The sequence below is a fragment of the Gorilla gorilla genome, chromosome 4, assembly GCF_029281585.2.
Source record: "Gorilla gorilla gorilla isolate KB3781 chromosome 4, NHGRI_mGorGor1-v2.1_pri, whole genome shotgun sequence".
Taxonomy (NCBI): domain Eukaryota; kingdom Metazoa; phylum Chordata; class Mammalia; order Primates; family Hominidae; genus Gorilla; species Gorilla gorilla.
Genome location: NC_073228.2, coordinates 10,067,201 through 10,083,380, shown reverse-complemented (window position 1 = coordinate 10,083,380; position 16,180 = coordinate 10,067,201). Strand labels below are relative to the sequence as shown.

The 16,180-nt window shown below is 59.7% G+C and overlaps 2 protein-coding genes across 10 annotated transcripts; both read right to left on the bottom strand.

Moving 5' to 3' along the window:
- Positions 1-335: 335 nt before the first annotated feature.
- On the bottom strand, positions 336-6,583 carry SIRT7 (sirtuin 7). 6 transcript variants are annotated; one of them, XM_004040789.3, is made up of 10 exons: positions 6,421-6,580; positions 6,212-6,349; positions 5,997-6,101; positions 3,997-4,067; positions 3,826-3,898; positions 2,995-3,093; positions 2,685-2,921; positions 2,478-2,558; positions 2,165-2,271; positions 336-1,005 (listed from the first exon to the last, which is right to left on the bottom strand). In XM_004040789.3, the coding sequence occupies exons 1-10, from the start codon at positions 6,574-6,576 to the stop codon at positions 807-809; spliced, it is 1,266 nt and encodes a 421-aa protein (XP_004040837.2). In that variant the 5' UTR covers positions 6,577-6,580; the 3' UTR covers positions 336-806. The 6 variants fall into 6 exon arrangements, 5 of the variants coding, with proteins under 5 accessions (XP_004040837.2, XP_055245390.1, XP_055245394.1 ...); XR_008680377.2 differs by adding an exon at positions 1,598-1,684 and having other exon boundaries at positions 872-1,005; positions 2,478-2,921; positions 6,421-6,583; XM_055389415.2 differs by having other exon boundaries at positions 2,478-2,921; positions 6,421-6,581.
- Positions 6,584-6,651: 68 nt separating this feature from the next.
- Positions 6,652-16,116, bottom strand: MAFG (MAF bZIP transcription factor G). 4 transcript variants are annotated; one of them, XM_031011682.2, is made up of 3 exons: positions 15,905-16,116; positions 11,525-11,589; positions 6,652-11,432 (listed from the first exon to the last, which is right to left on the bottom strand). In XM_031011682.2, exons 2-3 carry the CDS (start codon positions 11,558-11,560, stop codon positions 10,980-10,982), a joined length of 489 nt encoding a protein of 162 aa, XP_030867542.1. In that variant the 5' UTR covers positions 11,561-11,589; positions 15,905-16,116; the 3' UTR covers positions 6,652-10,979. The 4 variants fall into 4 exon arrangements, with proteins under 4 accessions (XP_030867542.1, XP_063561823.1, XP_004040840.1 ...); XM_063705753.1 differs by lacking the exon at positions 15,905-16,116 and adding an exon at positions 14,750-15,004; XM_004040792.5 differs by lacking the exon at positions 15,905-16,116 and adding an exon at positions 11,726-14,743.
- Positions 16,117-16,180: the final 64 nt, after the last annotated feature.

Genomic DNA, 16,180 nt, shown 5'->3' with positions numbered 1-16,180 from the left:
GGCCCTGACAGAGTCCCGCCCCCCCCAACGCACAGCCAATGGCGTGTGCCGCGCTGCCCGAGCCCCGCCCCCGACCCACACCTGGCCTCTCCGCACCGCCCACACCTGGCGCTGGGCTGGCGGGACAGTGCGGCGAGGAGACCGTCCCACCGCCGCCACCTCCGGGAACCTCCACGGGGCGCTGTCCCAACCAGGGGAGTTTTTTTTCTTATTTTTTGGCACAATAATCTACAGTTGTCCCCTGTCCAACCAAGGGAGTTTTAAGCCAGGACCGAGCTGCCAGGCGGCAGACCTGAGCCCGGGGAGCCCGCGCCGACCACTCGGGGACACCGGAAGCCAGTGCAGAAACGTTTAATAGAAATAAGAAGGTCTGCATAGAGCCGAGGCTCGGAGCCACCCCTCTGCCGCACATCCAGTACAGAGAGGATTATAAAGTTCACACTTTTTCGTTAAGTAGTAGTAGAAATACGGTGAGGCCCTGAGACTGGCCTGGTGAGTGAGGAAAGGCCGCTGGGCGCTTCCACTCTGCAGGCCGGGGCTGAAATAACCCGAGTTCCGTTCTCACAGAAAGGTGCGGCTGCCACCTCTTGACACAGAGGCCGGATGGGCAGGTGTCCTCGATGGCCAAGCCGTATCAGGGTACAACCGCAGCAGTGCAAGGGGCTTCCTCAAGGACAAATGGCTAAAAATGTCACGGTGAAAATGTCATCCCCAAAGAGTTCTCCCTAGACCCGTGGGGGCAACCCAGCCTTCACCGTGACACTGGCCATCTGCAAAGTGCCAACTGTTCTTCATCGAGCACCTGGTTACGTCACTTTCTTCCTTTTTGTGCGTTTTGTGCAGCCCCTGCCAAACCAGCCCCCTAGGATGGGGGCTGAGCTAAGCGGTGCACCCCGGTCCCCAGGCGGGGCCTCCTCTCTGCTTCTGCACAGCGACTTCCGACTGTGGCTGCCTTCTTCACCAGCACGCAGGGGAGTCGCCAGTGAGAAAATGGGATCCTGCCACCTGCCAAAAAGGGAAAGCGGCATCAGGTGGGCCTGGGAGCCTCTCGCAGTCACACCCGCCCCAGCTTGGGAAAGCTGTCTGCGGTCCCTGCCTTCCCATCCCCTTCCCTCCCGTGTCAACTGCGGCGGGGCTCTGGTTGGCGGCAGCTTCATCGTTACCAAGCTGCAGAATGGATGCGGGAGAGGTCACCTCTTGGGTGGTGACTCAAAGGCCAGCACCCACACTAGCTTGGTCTCCTCAGAACTCCGTGTCCTTGTCCACCACTGAGCGGCGTGCACACACAGGGTGGGGCAGCAGTGGCCCCAGGGCTGCCTCCGTCTCCAGGGATGAGTCACTAGCAACTCTGGGCCCCACCTTCCACTTGTACCGCGGGGGCAGGTAGACCCGACCCTCTCCCCCTTCCCAGCTGACTAGGGAGGCGTGGCCTACAGACGACCCCGTGAAGAAAGCATGTGTCTGACGGAGATGCAGAACCACAGATCATAACTTAAGATACAGATACGCACTGATAAGGAAAATGAGCTAAATTAATGTAAAAAAAAAATACAGTACACGATAGCCCACATCACAGAACACCACACACATAACATACAAGAAGTGCCAGGCCCAGAAGGTGAAGGGATCCTTAATTTCTTGAACCCTTTGATTAAAAGAAGTTATTGATTTCCCCTATAAGACCCTGAAAATTCACAGAGAAAGAGAGTGTAAACTTTTTACTCAATACATACACCAAGTCTAAATTATCACAAATTCTGTATTAAGGCACAGTTTGTTTAAGCTTTCCCAAAGTACGCCAACTCCCAAAACCAAGCACACAGATTCTGTCTGACCAGAGCTGCCGAGTGCTCGTCCCCTCCAGATGCTTCCCACCAGGCGTCTCGGAGAGCTTCACGGGGAGGCCTGGAGCAGGAGCACGCGGGCAGAATCCCTCTCCCCGCGGGGATTGTGTGTGCCACATCAGCCAGGGCAGGAGTGGCACACGCAGGGTCTCCGCCAACCACCGAGGTCAGGCCCTCTGGAGACCACCACGCTTCAGTCATGCCTCAGACACCACTGCAAACACCTCAGAGCTTCCTCCACACTCAGCTCACAAGAGAAGACAGACAAGGCCCAGCACACAGAGGTGCGGGGAAGCAGGCTGCTGCAGCGGCTCACTCACCTGCTATAGGCGGGGATCTCCAAGCCTAGCTCGGCCATGAGGAGCCGCATGACGTCATCACACTTCCCATGTAGCTTCAGGGCAGCCCAGTCATCCTTCGGGGTCCACTGAGGACAGGGAAAGCCGAGTGAGAGTAACAGCAGCCCAACCCTTCCCGGTGGCCTGTCAGCCTCGGCCCCTACGGGCTCAGTCGGTGCTCCCTGAACACCCACGGGGGCCCTATCAGACCACCCTGGTGCATGGGTGTGGGGTGTCTCTGGCTGTGCGTTCTAAGACCCAGATCTAAGGATGTGGCTCTCAGCACCCGAGTTACCTGCAGGTTCACGATGTAGAGCTTCGGCCGCCGGCTAGGGGGCTTGGTCATGCACCAGAGGTGTGGGTACTTCTTTAGAACCTGTGGAAGCAGGCAGACAGACACCGCACACACACAAGGGACAAGTCTGTAGAGTGCTGGGCCGCAGAGCTGGACACCCTCGGGCGGGCGGGGGCTCGGTTCACTCACGGTGTCATCAGCACGTACCTTCAGGCTGGACCCTAGACACAGGATGGTGTCTGCTCTGCTGGCAGCCTCGGTCGCCGCTTCCCAGTTCAGAGGCTGCCCCAACGTCCCCCTCTCCCCAAAGTGCACAATGGTGTCCCGCAGTTGGGTCCCACACTTGTGGCAGGTCCGGCCTGTCTGGTGTCTGTGGAGGGCGGTGCGCTCTGTCACATCGAACACCCGCACGTACTCCCTGTTGGGAACGCAGGAGGTACAGACCTAGAGGCAAGAGGGCACAGTGAGTGGGACCCGCCTGCCCGTGGAGACCCCGGGTCCCTGCAGGACTGCTCACTTCAATGTACATGTTCCCGTGGAGCTCGGAGATGGCCGTGCGCGGCAGCCCACTCCTCAGGTGGAGCCCGTCACAGTTCTGAGACACCACATGCTGCACCTGGAAGGCAGAACGGGTGGCAAGGGGAGGGATGGCCGTCAGTGGTGGTGGGGAGGTCAGTACCCGGCCACAGCGAGGCTGTTCTGAGCCCAGCCGATGGCTCCCAAAACCAGGGGCAGCTCCGACCCCCCAGAGAGCCTTAGAAAGTAAAACACACAACAGGTCCAACCACCAGGAGTCAAGAGGGCCTGTGGTGGGGAGGGGCTGTCCTTCCTCCAGCCCTGATGCACCTGGAGCGGCTGGGAGGGCAAGAGGTTGCACTGTCCCGGCAAGGTTGGGAAGTGGCTCGGGGTTTGGCAAGGGCCACTCTGCCCCAGATCCATGCTCTCTTGGGTCATGACATTTCAGGTCCCTGGGGACCTAGGCAGATCAACCGCTACGCCCCATTGGTTGAGGGTGTTCAGCAGAAGGTCCCCAGAGATGTCCTATAAGCCTCCCCTGTGACTAGGATGGCTTCTGAGGTCCACAGAAAAATGCAAGGGAATCACAAAGGGGAAAGGCCACCAGCAGCTCTGAGGCTGAGGCTGGCTGTGGATGGGATGGTTCAGAGGGGGAGCTCCCCTTCTGTCCTGGAGGGTCAAGCACAGAAGGATCAAACCCGGGCCTAACCCAGTTGGTGCGTGCTCATCATGGGAGTCAACTGGCAGACAGAGGGAGGGTGCAGTTGCCCACTGGGCACCAACGTGCTCTGCCTGGTCCCTGGCAAGCGTACCAGCCACCCAGGGCTCTTACCAGCTTCTGCTCATGCAGACGGGTGATGCTCATGTGTGTGAGGGTTGGCTCGGCCTCACTCAGGTCGGCAGCACTGCCAGGCAGAAAGGAAGGCAAGGTGAGGAGAGCTGGAGCTCAGGCCCGTGCTGCCGCTGCCCAGCCTATGTGGGAGGCCGTGCCTGGCCCGCTTACCTAACGCTTCTCCCTTTCTGAAGCAGTGTCCACACTCCATTAGGGCCCCGGTAGTCTGGGATAGATGCTGCCTGCATGTCGAGAAAAAAGGTAAGCCAAGTCAAAAGGCACCACTGTAGGTACTGGCAGAATTCCCAGAAACGGAAAGCCATTGTCACTTCTGCTGCATTCCGGGCTGGCCCGCATGTTGGCCTCTATTCATTCCACAGGCTGACCTGCCTGAGCCCATATGGAGTGTACCCCAATTCGGCTCCTCCCTTCTACCTAGACTTCCGTTTCCCGCCTGGCCTGGCTAATCCTTCCAGGCTGCACGCAGCCCTGCCTGCCTCTGGAAGCCTCTCTGGCACCAAGCACAAAGCTGGGCTCTGTGGCACATGTGTCCTCCACACTGCAGGGGAAGACTAGTCATGTTCCTAAGTGCCCCCAGGGCCGAGCCCACAGCTCACACATTTAGCAAATGGTGAATCCCTAGGTGGGTCCAGGCGACTGTCCATTCTCACGTCCCAGTGCTGACTATTCCCGCTCCACCTTAACAAAGGCAGAACAACTTCTCCAGATGAGATGAGCATCTAACTTCCCAGGTTTTCAATCCTGTGAAACAAACTGAGGCCCACAGAGGGCACACAAGATATGCCAGGATCAAGGTGTCTTGTGTTCCCTTTTGGGGACTCCCGACTCCTGCTTAAACTCAGAAAAATGCACCACCCCCCTGGGCAGTAGTTCCGACAGTCACATTCAAGACGGGAACCTCAAACACTCAGATGAAATCCACTAGCTGCATGTGCTTTTAGTTGCCATTGGAAGTTCCATAAGAGGTCACACGATTGTTGCACAATTACATGACTGGACTTTTTTTTTTTTTTTTGAGAGACGGAGTTTAACTCTTTCGCCCAGGCTGGAGTGGAGTGGCACGATCTCGGCTCACTGCAACCTCCGCCTTCCAGTTTCAAGTGATTCTCCTGCCTCAGCCTCTCGAGTAGCTGGGATTGCAGGCGCCCGCCACCATGCCCGACTAATTTTTGTGTTTTTAGTAGAGACAGGGTTTCACCGTGTTGGCCAGGCTGTTCTTGAACTACTGACCTCATGATCCGCCCACCTCGGCCTCCCAAAGTGCTAGGATTATAGGCATGAGCCACCGCGCCCAGCATGACTGGACTTTTACATGTGACTTGTGGAGGGAGGAGACTAAACCCCAGGGCTCCGGGTATTTGAGTCAGTAGTGAACTCCCTTTTTGCATTCTTGCTGCTGAGCCTCTGCTGTTCTTTGCTTGGAGTGCCTCATTCCAACCTTCTGTAAATCTCACCCATCCTTCAAGGCCCAATCAAGGCCACCTCCCACAAAAAGCCAACGCAGGTGGGTTTCCCAACTCCAAGAGCGCAGAGTGTGTGTCTGCGTTTGTTCTAGCGACCCAGCACAGCCAGCTTTACAGTATGGTTATTTGTTCACATGCCTGATCCTTGTCACCTAAAAGCTTCCTGAGAACAGAAATCACCTGGGTTCAGATCTGCTAGGCCGACGCGTGCCCAACACCCCACACACACCCACCAGATTAGATGGACGAGGTGCCAGCTACACTTTCAAAGCTAGTGATGTCCCACAGCCCAGGATAACTTGTCAGTGAAACTTCTCAAAACACAATGCAATTCTCTCCTTCACCTGGTGTATTCTGGCTCTTACTGTGTCACTTTCTACTCATCTTCCCTCAACATGGACAGAACAGAGTGGAAAATCACGACAACTTTGGGCTTAGCTCTGTCCACATAACCTGGGGGTGCCTGCGAGCAGTCGGCTACTACACCCCATTCGTATCTCTACTCCTTGTTTTTTTTAACTGGCTGTAACACAGAGGCCAAGCGTTTAAAAAGCGTTTACCTTAGGTAAGTTTTGGTCATTTCGTTTCTTTAAGAGAAAAAACCTTAGAGCTGCTTTAAAGGCGAGTTTTTCGCGATTACTGGAGCTCATACTCCGTCCTGGGGTACGCCTCCGCCTCCCTCCCTACCGTGCTGATTCCCGCGCCTGTGTAGACGACCAAGTATTTGGCGTTCCGGACGGCGCTGGCCAGCTCCCGGACCTTCCCCCGCAGCTCCTCCGGGTCGTCGCACACCTGCCAAGACGCCAGGGTGGTCACCGCCCCGGGCCGCCCCACCCGGGACCGCCCGTCGCCCCAGCTGCTCCCGAAACCGGGGGCGCCCGAGCGCCGCGCGCGGAACTCGCCTCCTCCTGCCGCCGCTTCAGGCCCTCGCGCCGCCGGCTCCGGCCCTGCAGCTCCGTTACCAGGTCCGCGCTCTCGGCCAGCAGCCGGCCCTCCTCGGCGCTGCGCTCCGCCGCCGCCTTCCTCAGGATGCGCGACACCTGCGGGCAGGCGGACGGTGAGCGGCGGCGCGGGCCGGGCATGGCCGGGCCGGGGAGCGGCGGCGGCGTACCTGGCGGAGGCGCTCCCTCTGCTGCTCCTCCCGCAACCTCCGGACCCGCTCCGCCGCTTTGCGCTCGGAGCGGCTCAGACCCCCGGCTGCCATCGCTCCCCTGGAGACCTGCTCTTCCGCTTCCGCCTCACACGGCAGGCCGCGCTCAAGGCGCATGCGCAAGATGGGCCCCGCCCCCACCCACCCCTTCCGGCTCCGCCCGCCGCGTCGCCCCAAAGAAGCACCTGCCAGTCTCTTTAAAAGGTTTATTGATCATATACAAAATAAAGAAAACCTTATATATCACAAACATACACTATGTACAGCAATAAATACCCGGGGGGCCAGGCCCAGTGCTGCCCCTCCTGGACAATAATTTAGCAATAAATACTGCGCAGGGCAGGGGTAGGGCACCAAGGCCACTGCCCTGCAAGAGGTCAGGCCCCTGCCCGCCCTACACGACGTGTGAGCGCTCGGGCCTCACCCCGCATCCAAACCCCAGCCCCTCCTCACTTAGATCTTTAATAACCTCCATCCCACCCCAGCAGATCCCGGGGTCTTCTCCCACACACACAACCTCCCCTGGCTAGACCTAGGCAGGGCAGGCAGGGACTGATCAACTCTGCTTGGACCCACCTCTCAGCGCCAGGAGAGCAACAGGGCTGGAAACGCGGGCAGCCCTTGTCCTGTTGCCAGGAGAAGGCTTTCTGTGCCCACTCCCGTTTGGTTAAAGGCTTCAGGGACTAGCAGATTGAGGGGGTGGGAAGAAGGGCAGGGCTGGGACACAAGGTTGCTGGAGGGGCCAAAGCCCAACTGGGGTCACCAAGAACAGGGAGGTCTCACAGTTTATCGGGGACACACTCTAGCTCAGACTCAAGGGACACCCATGGTATCAAAGCTGCTGCTCCAGGGGCAGGGTGGAAATGTGTGGGACTGGCCCAGCAGGTATGGTACACACCCAGGACACAGGCCAGAGGCAGGACAGGCATTAGTCTCTCAGACACGCCCTGCCTCTGTGTGGCACTGATTATGTACTCCACTCTCCCGACCTGCTCCAAGGCCAGACAGCCAACAGGAAGGCAAAAATACACCAAAAAGAATTATTCAGTGGCTTCTGGGGGAAAAATCGTTAATGTGTTGGTTCCTTTCACCAAACCACAGCCTAAAAAAGTAACTCACAAGATCCCAGAGCGGAAACGGTGCAGCAGGCTGCGGCTCAGACTTTCCAGATGTGGATGGGCGCTTTGGCCAAGTGGCCACTCCAGAGGGAGGCAGCAGGGACAACATGGGACCTGACCATCGTCCCAAAGCAGGCTGCAGCCACTCAGGGCCGTGGGCCGGGCCCTGACCACCAGGCAGAAGTGTGCACACATATCTGAAACATGCACCAAGAGCTGAGCCAGCAACACCAGTGCCACCCCGTGCAGCAACCAGGGGCCTCACTCTCCTGGTGAGAGCTGACCTGTCCCTGCTGGCTATTCCTCTGAAATCTGAGTGTCCATGTTAGGATAAAAGAGGAGTTGGGGCAACGTTAAGGTGGAAGGGAAGACATATATCATGGTTTACTTGGCGGACAAGTTTGAGAGACCTGGCCTTGGCCAAAGCCCTCGATTCGCTGTGTCAGAAAAACTGAGGTGAGAAGAGACCACCACCCTCTCCACCACCCTCTCAGCAGGAAAGCGGGATCAACAGAGATCAGGACAGCACACTCACACCTGCACATGAACACACCATCTATGTCAGGAAATCCAGGGGAAGGGGAAGAGGGGTGGAGTGGCTCCGCAGGGCTGACCTGACAGGGGACAGGAACACTCCCCTAGACCGAGGGAAGTCGCCCCGAATCCAAAGCTCTTGAAAGGAGGTATGGCCTCGAAACTCCAGAAGCCTCTTCTGCCAACGCACCGAGGACCTGCGCCTCCCATTCAGCACGCGTCGACCCTTACACCCTCCTCTTCCACACTCCCTTCGCCTCCAGGTCTGCAGCCTGGCAGAGGTGCTCAAAATGGATGGCCACCCACAGCCAGGACAAAAGTGGGGGCCGCACAAGGACAGGGAGGGCCTGTTTCTCCCCACTCCAAGGCAGATCATGACGTTTTCTTTATGGATACTTATGATATGATTCCAACTAACGCCTGGATTCTACTTAGACAAGATCAGACTGAGGGGAGGGGGATGAAGTCACTAAATGACAAGAGTCAACAGCCAATATTTCCATTTTCAGGCTGACGCAGGTAGACACAGGACTTGTCTCTGAACACCTCGAGCAAAGAAAAGCTCATTAACATCACAAGTGTTGACGGTGCCTCCCTGTTCCCATCCTGTGGGCACACCAGGCCAAACTCTTGGATAAAAATCCCACCACCCATAGGGTTAAGCCCTGTTGGGCCAGTTTTTCATCTTACCCACATCTGTGTGCTTTACAGAAGTCTGGGCCCCACAGAAAAGAAACCAGCAACCCGGCGAAAGGCCAGGGCTCACATGGCCAGACACAGGGCTGTAGCCTCTTGGAGGTGGGTAGGGGCACCCCCTCCCCATCGTATGCCTACAAGGAGCCTCCTGAGCCCAGCCAGGAAGGGCAGCAGCCTCTGGTGAGGAACTGAGAGCAGGAGGCAGGCTGCGCCCCCACAGGGAGGCACCTCCAGCAGAAGCCAAGCAGCTGATCCCTGGAAGACACAGATCCCAAAGGGAGGCAGAAGGCAGGCCCGAAGCCAAGAGCTGCCAGCGTGGACCAGCGGAGAAGAGGGACAAGACCCAGCCCTGGAGACTGTAGCCCTTGTCTGCACTGGTGGAGACCCCCAAGGCTCTCAGAGTGAGGCAGGGACAAGGAAGAAAGGGCGGCCCCCGGTGGGCCCCCACCCACTCTGCCTGGAAGCACCACCCACAGCATGGAAACACCTCAGGGATCAAGCGGGCGGCGAGACCTGCAGCCCACGGCGCGGGCAGCCTATAGGAACAAAGCTGAGGCCAGAGGAAGACGGCCAGGGAACGCTTGGCCATAGCCCTGTGGCCACCCACAGTGACTCCTTCATCCCTGTAATGCCACCACCCAAGGCCAGAGGTGGTGGGTGTGGAAGCAGCGTGCGGGGCCCCAAGGGACCCCAGTTTCACCTACCCTGCCACTAGATCAGCCCAAGCCCTAGACACAGATGTAGCCAAGGCTCAGTGGAGGGGGGCATGACAGAACCCCATGTCTCACCTCCTACGGACCAGGAGCTGGTGGTGGGCACAGATTCCTTGAGCTCTGACGCAGCAAGCGCCACTTGGCACCCCAGCCCAGGTCCAGCAAGCCAGCAGAAGCAAAAGCACAACTAAACCCAAAAAACGAACACGGGAAAACAGACACAAGAAGTGACACCCACAGGTCAAAGGTCACCAGAAGCACCAGCACTTTACCGCTGCACAAAACCTCACCAGGCACGGACAACACCACGGCACCGGCAAGAGACGGAAGCAGGAAGGGCAGAGGAGTAAGTCACTTTCGGTACAATTGCAAAAGATATCAAAGAGGACGGCCTTCTGGTCGGCTCACGGCTTGGCTTTTTTTTTTTTTTTTGTCTTTTTTTTAAACTAAGTTTTATAAATAATGTCTGATAACTCTGTGTATATAAAAACTAAACTCCAACAGCCACAAAGAGGTGTCCATAAGTTTACAAGAAAGGGATTTTTTGTTTTTTTTTCTTTTTTTTTTAACTAGCAAAGTTTCTATTATACTTTCTTCCCTTTTCCATTCATATGGTCAAACGGTCTTCTTGCTTGTTTTTTTTCTAAAAGACAGTTTTATAAATACTCTGCAGCTCTTTTTTTCTTTAACTTTTAAACATATAATTAATAACTTTGTAAAAGGAACTTCTCTCTTTTAAATAAAGGGCTATATAACCACACAGATAGGTCATGTAAACAGTGACACGGGACCCATCGCAGGGCACACTGGGCCCACCCTCACGTTAAGCGCACAACCAGCGATTTGGTCTTGTTCAGTGCAACGGGTCAGGCCTGAGCGCACAGCCCCTGGGCCCAGCTGCACGCCCCCAGCACCACTGCGCCCAGGCTGGTGGTCCACCCATCAGGGCCTTCAAGCCCGCCCTACTCTCAGAGCAGAGCCCATCTCTTCATGCTGGGCTAAGCTGAGCTGCTCCCCTGGGGCTAAAGAGAGTGAATCCTTCCCAGCCCGAGAGCCTGTGGCCACTCGGGAGTGGAGGGAACACTGGGACCCTCACTGCTCGGGGACACGCGAGGCCCAGCGTGCCTGCTCCTTCTCTCTCCCGCAACTCTCTCTAGTCCGTTCCCACAGCACCAACTCTGGACTCCAAGCCTGCATGGCCCTGGTACAAAAGGGGTTGGGGCGACCCCACGTCACCGCCAAACTGACCAATCCCAACATACAAAACACACGACGACAATGACGAGATCAAAGGGGCTCAGCCCGGCGCCCCTGGGGTACAGGTTGTGCTTTGCAGGGAAGAGAGAAGGGCGGCGAAGAGAGGGAGGAAAGAGAAGAGAAGGAAACAGAGGGACAGGGCAGCCGAATTCGCCATGTGCCTAGTGGCCCCGCAAAGACCCGCCTGGGCAGACGCGCGTCCCTACGATCGGGCATCCGTCTTGGACTTTACTATTGTGATGACGCTGGTGGCGGCCACCTTGCCTGGGACGAGGGGCCCCAGGCCGGCGGCAAGGGGGCCCCGGGCTGGCGCCACGGGGCTGCGGGCCACCGTCCGGGCGAAGGTCTGCAGCGCCTCGTACTTGGAGCGCAGCGCGTCGAGCTCCAGCTTCATGCTGGCGTTCTCCGAGGCCAGCTTCTCCACCTCCTGCTGCAGCTCCGCCTTCTGCTTCTCCAGCTCCTCCTTCTGCGTCACCCGCTTCACGCGGCAGCTGGCAGCGTAGCCGCGGTTCTTGAGCGTGCGCCGGCGCTGCTTCAGCTGGACGATCTCCTCCTTGGACAGGCCCCGCAGGTGCTGGTTCAGCTCCCGCACCGACATGGTCACCAGCTCCTCATCCGTCAGGCTGGTGCCATTCTCACCCGGCTCCCGCTTCACCTGGGGCACAGTGCAAGGGGTCACAGGCCAAGCGGGCACGCCCACTGTGCCCCCCCACCCCAGCCCGCAGGCTCCTGTCCCTGCCCACTCACCTTCAAGGCCTTGTTTCCTTTATTGGGGGTCGTCATAACCCGGGGGCACAGCGAGCAGGCGCTCTCTGCAAGACACGGAGCAGGTCAGTACCCTGGAGACCACCCTCGCCGCCCCCGCCCCCCGCCCCCCACCCCAGTTCACAAGAGCCCTTGCCGCACAGCCCGCCCCAGCCTGCTGTCCAGGTGCCCAGCCCCCAATACCTGATGGGAGGCAGCCCTTGGCCTCTCCCAGGCTGGGCTGAGCTGCTTCCTGTCCACCCTGCCCCTAGAGAACCAGGTGGGAGGTCAGGAAGGTCTGACGGGAGAAGGGGAACTGAAGGCTGTTAGGAAGGCAGGCGCAAGACAAGGGGCGGGGGAGAGATTAGAAGGAATAAGACGCGGGAGAGGCAGGCCTAGAAGGAAGCCGGGAGCTTTAAAAATAACCCCGGCACTGCCCAGAGCGCGGCTGTTCCTGGCGAGTCACGCTGACTCAGCACATTGCCTCTGGCTCCCGCCGCGCCCGCACTCCCTGGCCCGCGCCCCACGAGAGCCGCAGCCCCCCGCCTGGCCAATAGCAGGTGAGGGCCAGCCAGTGACCCTGTGTGTGCATCTTCCAGGGTCCTACCTTCTACAGCCACCTCCCCTGAGCCGGCCTGGGACAAAGCCCCCTGCTCCCTGGGTGCACAGGGGCCCCACTGGGGACCTGGCCAGAGAGGAGGCTACAGGGAACCCCGAGTCTCCCAGCCTCCTAACTTTGAAAAGCTGGGGGTGGGCCGTCCATCTAGCTCTGGTCTGTTGGCAGGACTGACCAGGGAGTTCCCCCACCTTCCAGGTGGCAGGCCATCAGCTGGGAGGAGCCTGGCCCGAGGCCCCTCTAGCCCTCCCAGTCCACCTCCTCCACTGATGGAGTAACCATCCTGTGGCTTTGGGCTGCAGGAAGCAGCCCCTGCCCCACCCCATCCAGGGTATTTCACAAGGGCTCCCACAGTGAGCCACCCCGGGCCTGCCCAACGTGAAGGCTGGCGGAGTCAGCCCCTCCGAGCTGCAGCCTGCTCTCTGGTCCCTGCCCCGGGTGAGTGCCCACAGGGCCAGGGAGCAAAAACAAAAGTGCTGGGGTGGCTGGACTTAACAACCAACTCTCACCCACTCAGGGTCCCTCCAGCACTCTGCTCTCACTTTCTTGCTAAGGACGTTTCTGGGATTCCCAGCTCAGCCCAGCTCCCACCAGACCCTTGGGCATGGACCCCCGCCTCATGCTCCATCCCCCACTTTCCAGGTTTGATGCAGAAGATGGGAGGCTCCTCCAGAGGAGCTAGGATCACTTCAGGAAATTATGGGCTGGGGGGCTTCTTACTCTCATCAGGGGAGCTGAAGTGTGGCCAGGCGGATGCACACATCCTCACCAGGCTCAAGACTCCACCTCACCCAGCCTTGGACCAGGAGGTGAGGCTGCAAGCACAGAGCAGGGAGGGGAGGCCAGAGACCCCTCCCCACAGCCCAGCCAGCTCAGAGGCAAGGTCCCGAGGCTCCAGCCACTGGATTCTTCCAGATAAAGGATGGGGAAGACCTGAGCTGGAGGTCAGAAGGCCCACAGGAGCTCTTTCCTACACGTCCGGCACAACACTGCCCCAGGAGACAGGCCCTCAGCCAAGCATGGAGGGGCGCCCCAGCCTTGAGTGCAAGTCAGGGTGCAGAGACACTGCCCTGGCACCAGCTTCTCCCACCCCCATCGCCCCCACCCCTGCTGCTAAGCACAATGACAGTGGTGACTTCCTGAAGAGATCACACGGAAAAGTGCCTCCTCGACAGATTTTGCCCTCCGCAGAAGGCCTGAACTCAGCACAAGTGCAAGCCATCGCCTCCTATCAAAGGTGCGCCGGGGGGTGGGGGAGGGGCAGCCCTGAGCACAGCCAGTGCGTTCCAGGCTCCTGGCCTGGCCTCTGGCAACCCGGGACTCACTCTCAGCAGAGACAGCCTCTGGACCTGGGCTGAGAGGGACCATGCAGGGATCCCAGGAGCTGGACTGAGGAGAAGCTGCCCCCGCTCTCCTCCAGCCCGCAAGGCTGGCCAGAGCTGGGGCCTGTCATGCACCCTCTGCTCCCACAAAGGCTAATAAGGCCACCTCACGCAGGAGGCACAGATGGTCACGGCTCCGCAACCTGCGAGGGTACCTAGGCCACCCATTCACACTGACAGCCAGGAAAGGGAGGGAGATTTGGGAGCTCCGTCTCCTTTGGTTAAAGTAGAAACTCCCGTGCCTGAACACAGACAGCCCCACCTGGCTGCAAAGCCCAGCGGCCGAAACTCCCCGGCAGTCATGGCCTCTGCTCCATAAGCTCTCAGCTCCTGAAAGTCACTCTTTGAGCAGAACCTAAAACTTAGTTTCCACTGATGCATAAGTGACTGAGAAGATGTACATAAATGGGCCGGGAGCGGTGGCTCACGCCTCTAATCCCAGCACTTTGGGAGGCCGAGGTGGGCGGATCACGAGGTCAGGAGATCAAGACCATCCTGGCTAACACGGTGAAACCCCGTCTCTACTAAAAATACAAAAAATTAGCCGGGCGTCGTGGTGGGCGCCTGTAGTCCCAGCTACTCGGGAGGCTGAGGCAGGAGAATGGCGTGAACCCGGGAGGCAGAGCTTGCAGTGAGCTGAGATCGTGCCACTGCACTCCAGCTTGGGCAAAAGAGTGAGACTCCGTCTCAAAAAAAAAAGATGTACATAAATGCCCCTCCAGGACCCCGAAATTCTCCCAGGGCATCAAACTCCAGGCCAACGGTCAGCTAAAGCATTGAAACATCTGGAATCTATAAGCCCCGGGGCTCACTGAGAGTGGACCTGTGTTCTGTGTGTATGTGTAGAGGGTGCTCACTGAGAATGGACGTGTGTGTGTGGCGGAGGGCGGGGGGTATCCCTGAGGGCAAACCACAAAGTGGCCTAACCCAGCCATGAAATGAACTCCTGGGCAAAGGAAGTCTACCTTCGTGAATCTCCACATACCCGAGGAAAGGTGGCTCTGGCCACATCACTCCCAAGCTGCCACTTTCTAAGCGTCCTGGGCTGCCAGGCCAGACACCCAACAGGGCCACTCCCTTTGCTAACTTCACACAACGCTGAGACCCCACTTCAGGTAGCGACAACTTTAGGGTGGCTGGGTGCTGCGTTCTGCCACCCTGTGCCATCCACACCAGCCCATCTGCTGCACCCCAACCAAGGCTAGGCACCCTGAAGCTCCCACCACCTACCGTCTCAACCCAGACTCCAGGGCCAACTGGGGAGAGAGGCTGGGCTGCTTCCTCCCCTTTGCCATTTCCTGGTACAGCTGCCCCTCCTTCCTCCCTGCCCAGCCCACTGTCACCCAGGGCTTGGTACACACACCCCTCTTTCTCCCAGGGCCTCGATCTCTGGCCAGGGGCTGTCCAACCAGGCCAGTCCCAGGGAAAGCCGACTTCCCCTTTGGCTAGCTCGGCCCACCGAAGCTCCTCCCCTCCCTCACTCAGGGAACTATTTCCCAGTTTGGGAAACTGCTCCAGACTTGGGACCAGGACCAGCTGCCGGAAAAGAGCCGCCTGGGAAGGGGTGGACCGCCCGGGGCTTCACCTTTGACCCCGGGAGAACACCTGCAGCGAGCCACCCTCACTTCCTCTTCAAGCACCCCTGCCTTCAACTGGATCGCTCGGCGCTCACTTAAACAGGCAACCCAAGGCGCCGGGCCTGGCCCCCTCCCACATCCCCACGGCTGCTCCCTCCCACCTCCCGCTGGCGGCCTTTTAGTCTCCGAGGCCCCTCGCTCGAATCCCCTCCGGTATCAGCTTGAGCACCGAGTGACCTCACGCTGATGACTCAGCAAGTCTCCCTCCGGGCTCTGGCACGCGACTGACGGAACCCGAGCCCGAGCCAGGGGCAGGGTCTTCCCCGCAGCACCCCCATCGCCGCCCCTCCTCCCGGGCTCGCCGCGGACCCCCGCGCCGGGGAGAGCTGACGCGGCCACCGGATGAATCAGCAGCTGCGGGCCGGGCCGCCGGGCCCTGGCGCGGACCCCCGGACGCCTCGCTCGACCCCACCCTTTCCTCCCGCCGTCCAGTGCCCCTCCCTCCAGGACGCCCGGGTCTCCGAGTCCGCTCCGCACTCTCCCGGCTTCGCGGGTCCGCCGCCGCCCGCAGCGCACCTCCAGTACCCGGGCGCCAGGGGCAGGAGGAGCTGGCTCCTGACCGCTGGGGAAATCGAGGCACGGGCCGCCAGCAGGGTGCGCGGCAGACCCGAAACCAGCGGCCCCCGCCGCCGGACCCTCAACCGCCCGCCTAGCTCCGGGAGGAGCCCTGCCCGCGCGCCCCCTCGGCCCCTGCCGCCCCCACCGCGCCGCCCCCACCGCCCGGGCCCGCCGCCGCAGCCGCACTCACCACACTGCGGGCCCGGCGGGCCGAGGCCGGGGCGGGGCGGGGCCGCGCGCGCTCCGAGGCCGCGCGGGGCAGGGACCGGCGCGAGGGGTCCGGGCCCGGGGCTCGGAGGACTCGCCGCCTGCGCGGGCCGGGCCGAGCGCACTGGGAAGGCCGGGCCGGACCAGGCTCGGGATCCGCCGCCGCCGCCGCCGCCGCTCCACAGACGTCACATGATGTTTGGTCACGTGGGCTCCATTCATGAAGCGGCGACGCGGCCGGCCGGCGCTTAAAGGGGAA

What these genes read in the sequence shown, in the direction of transcription:
- MAFG (XM_031011682.2), bottom strand. Translation starts at nt 11,560, where the DNA reads ATGACGACCCCCAATAAAGGAAACAAGGCCTTGAAG. An exon ending in AAGGAAACAAGGCCTTGAAG is followed by an intron (nt 11,433 to 11,524) that starts GTGAGTGGGCAG and finishes ACTGTGCCCCAG; the next exon opens with GTGAAGCGGGAGCCGGGTGA.
- SIRT7 (XM_055389415.2), bottom strand. Translation starts at nt 6,576, where the DNA reads ATGCGCCTTGAGCGCGGCCTGCCGTGTGAGGCGGAAGCGGAAGAGCAG. An exon ending in TCTACATCGTGAACCTGCAG is followed by an intron (nt 2,272 to 2,477) that starts GTAACTCGGGTG and finishes CCCTGTCCTCAG; the next exon opens with TGGACCCCGAAGGATGACTG. An exon ending in GAGATCCCCGCCTATAGCAG is followed by an intron (nt 1,006 to 2,164) that starts GTGAGTGAGCCG and finishes CCTTTTTGGCAG; the next exon opens with GTGGCAGGATCCCATTTTCT.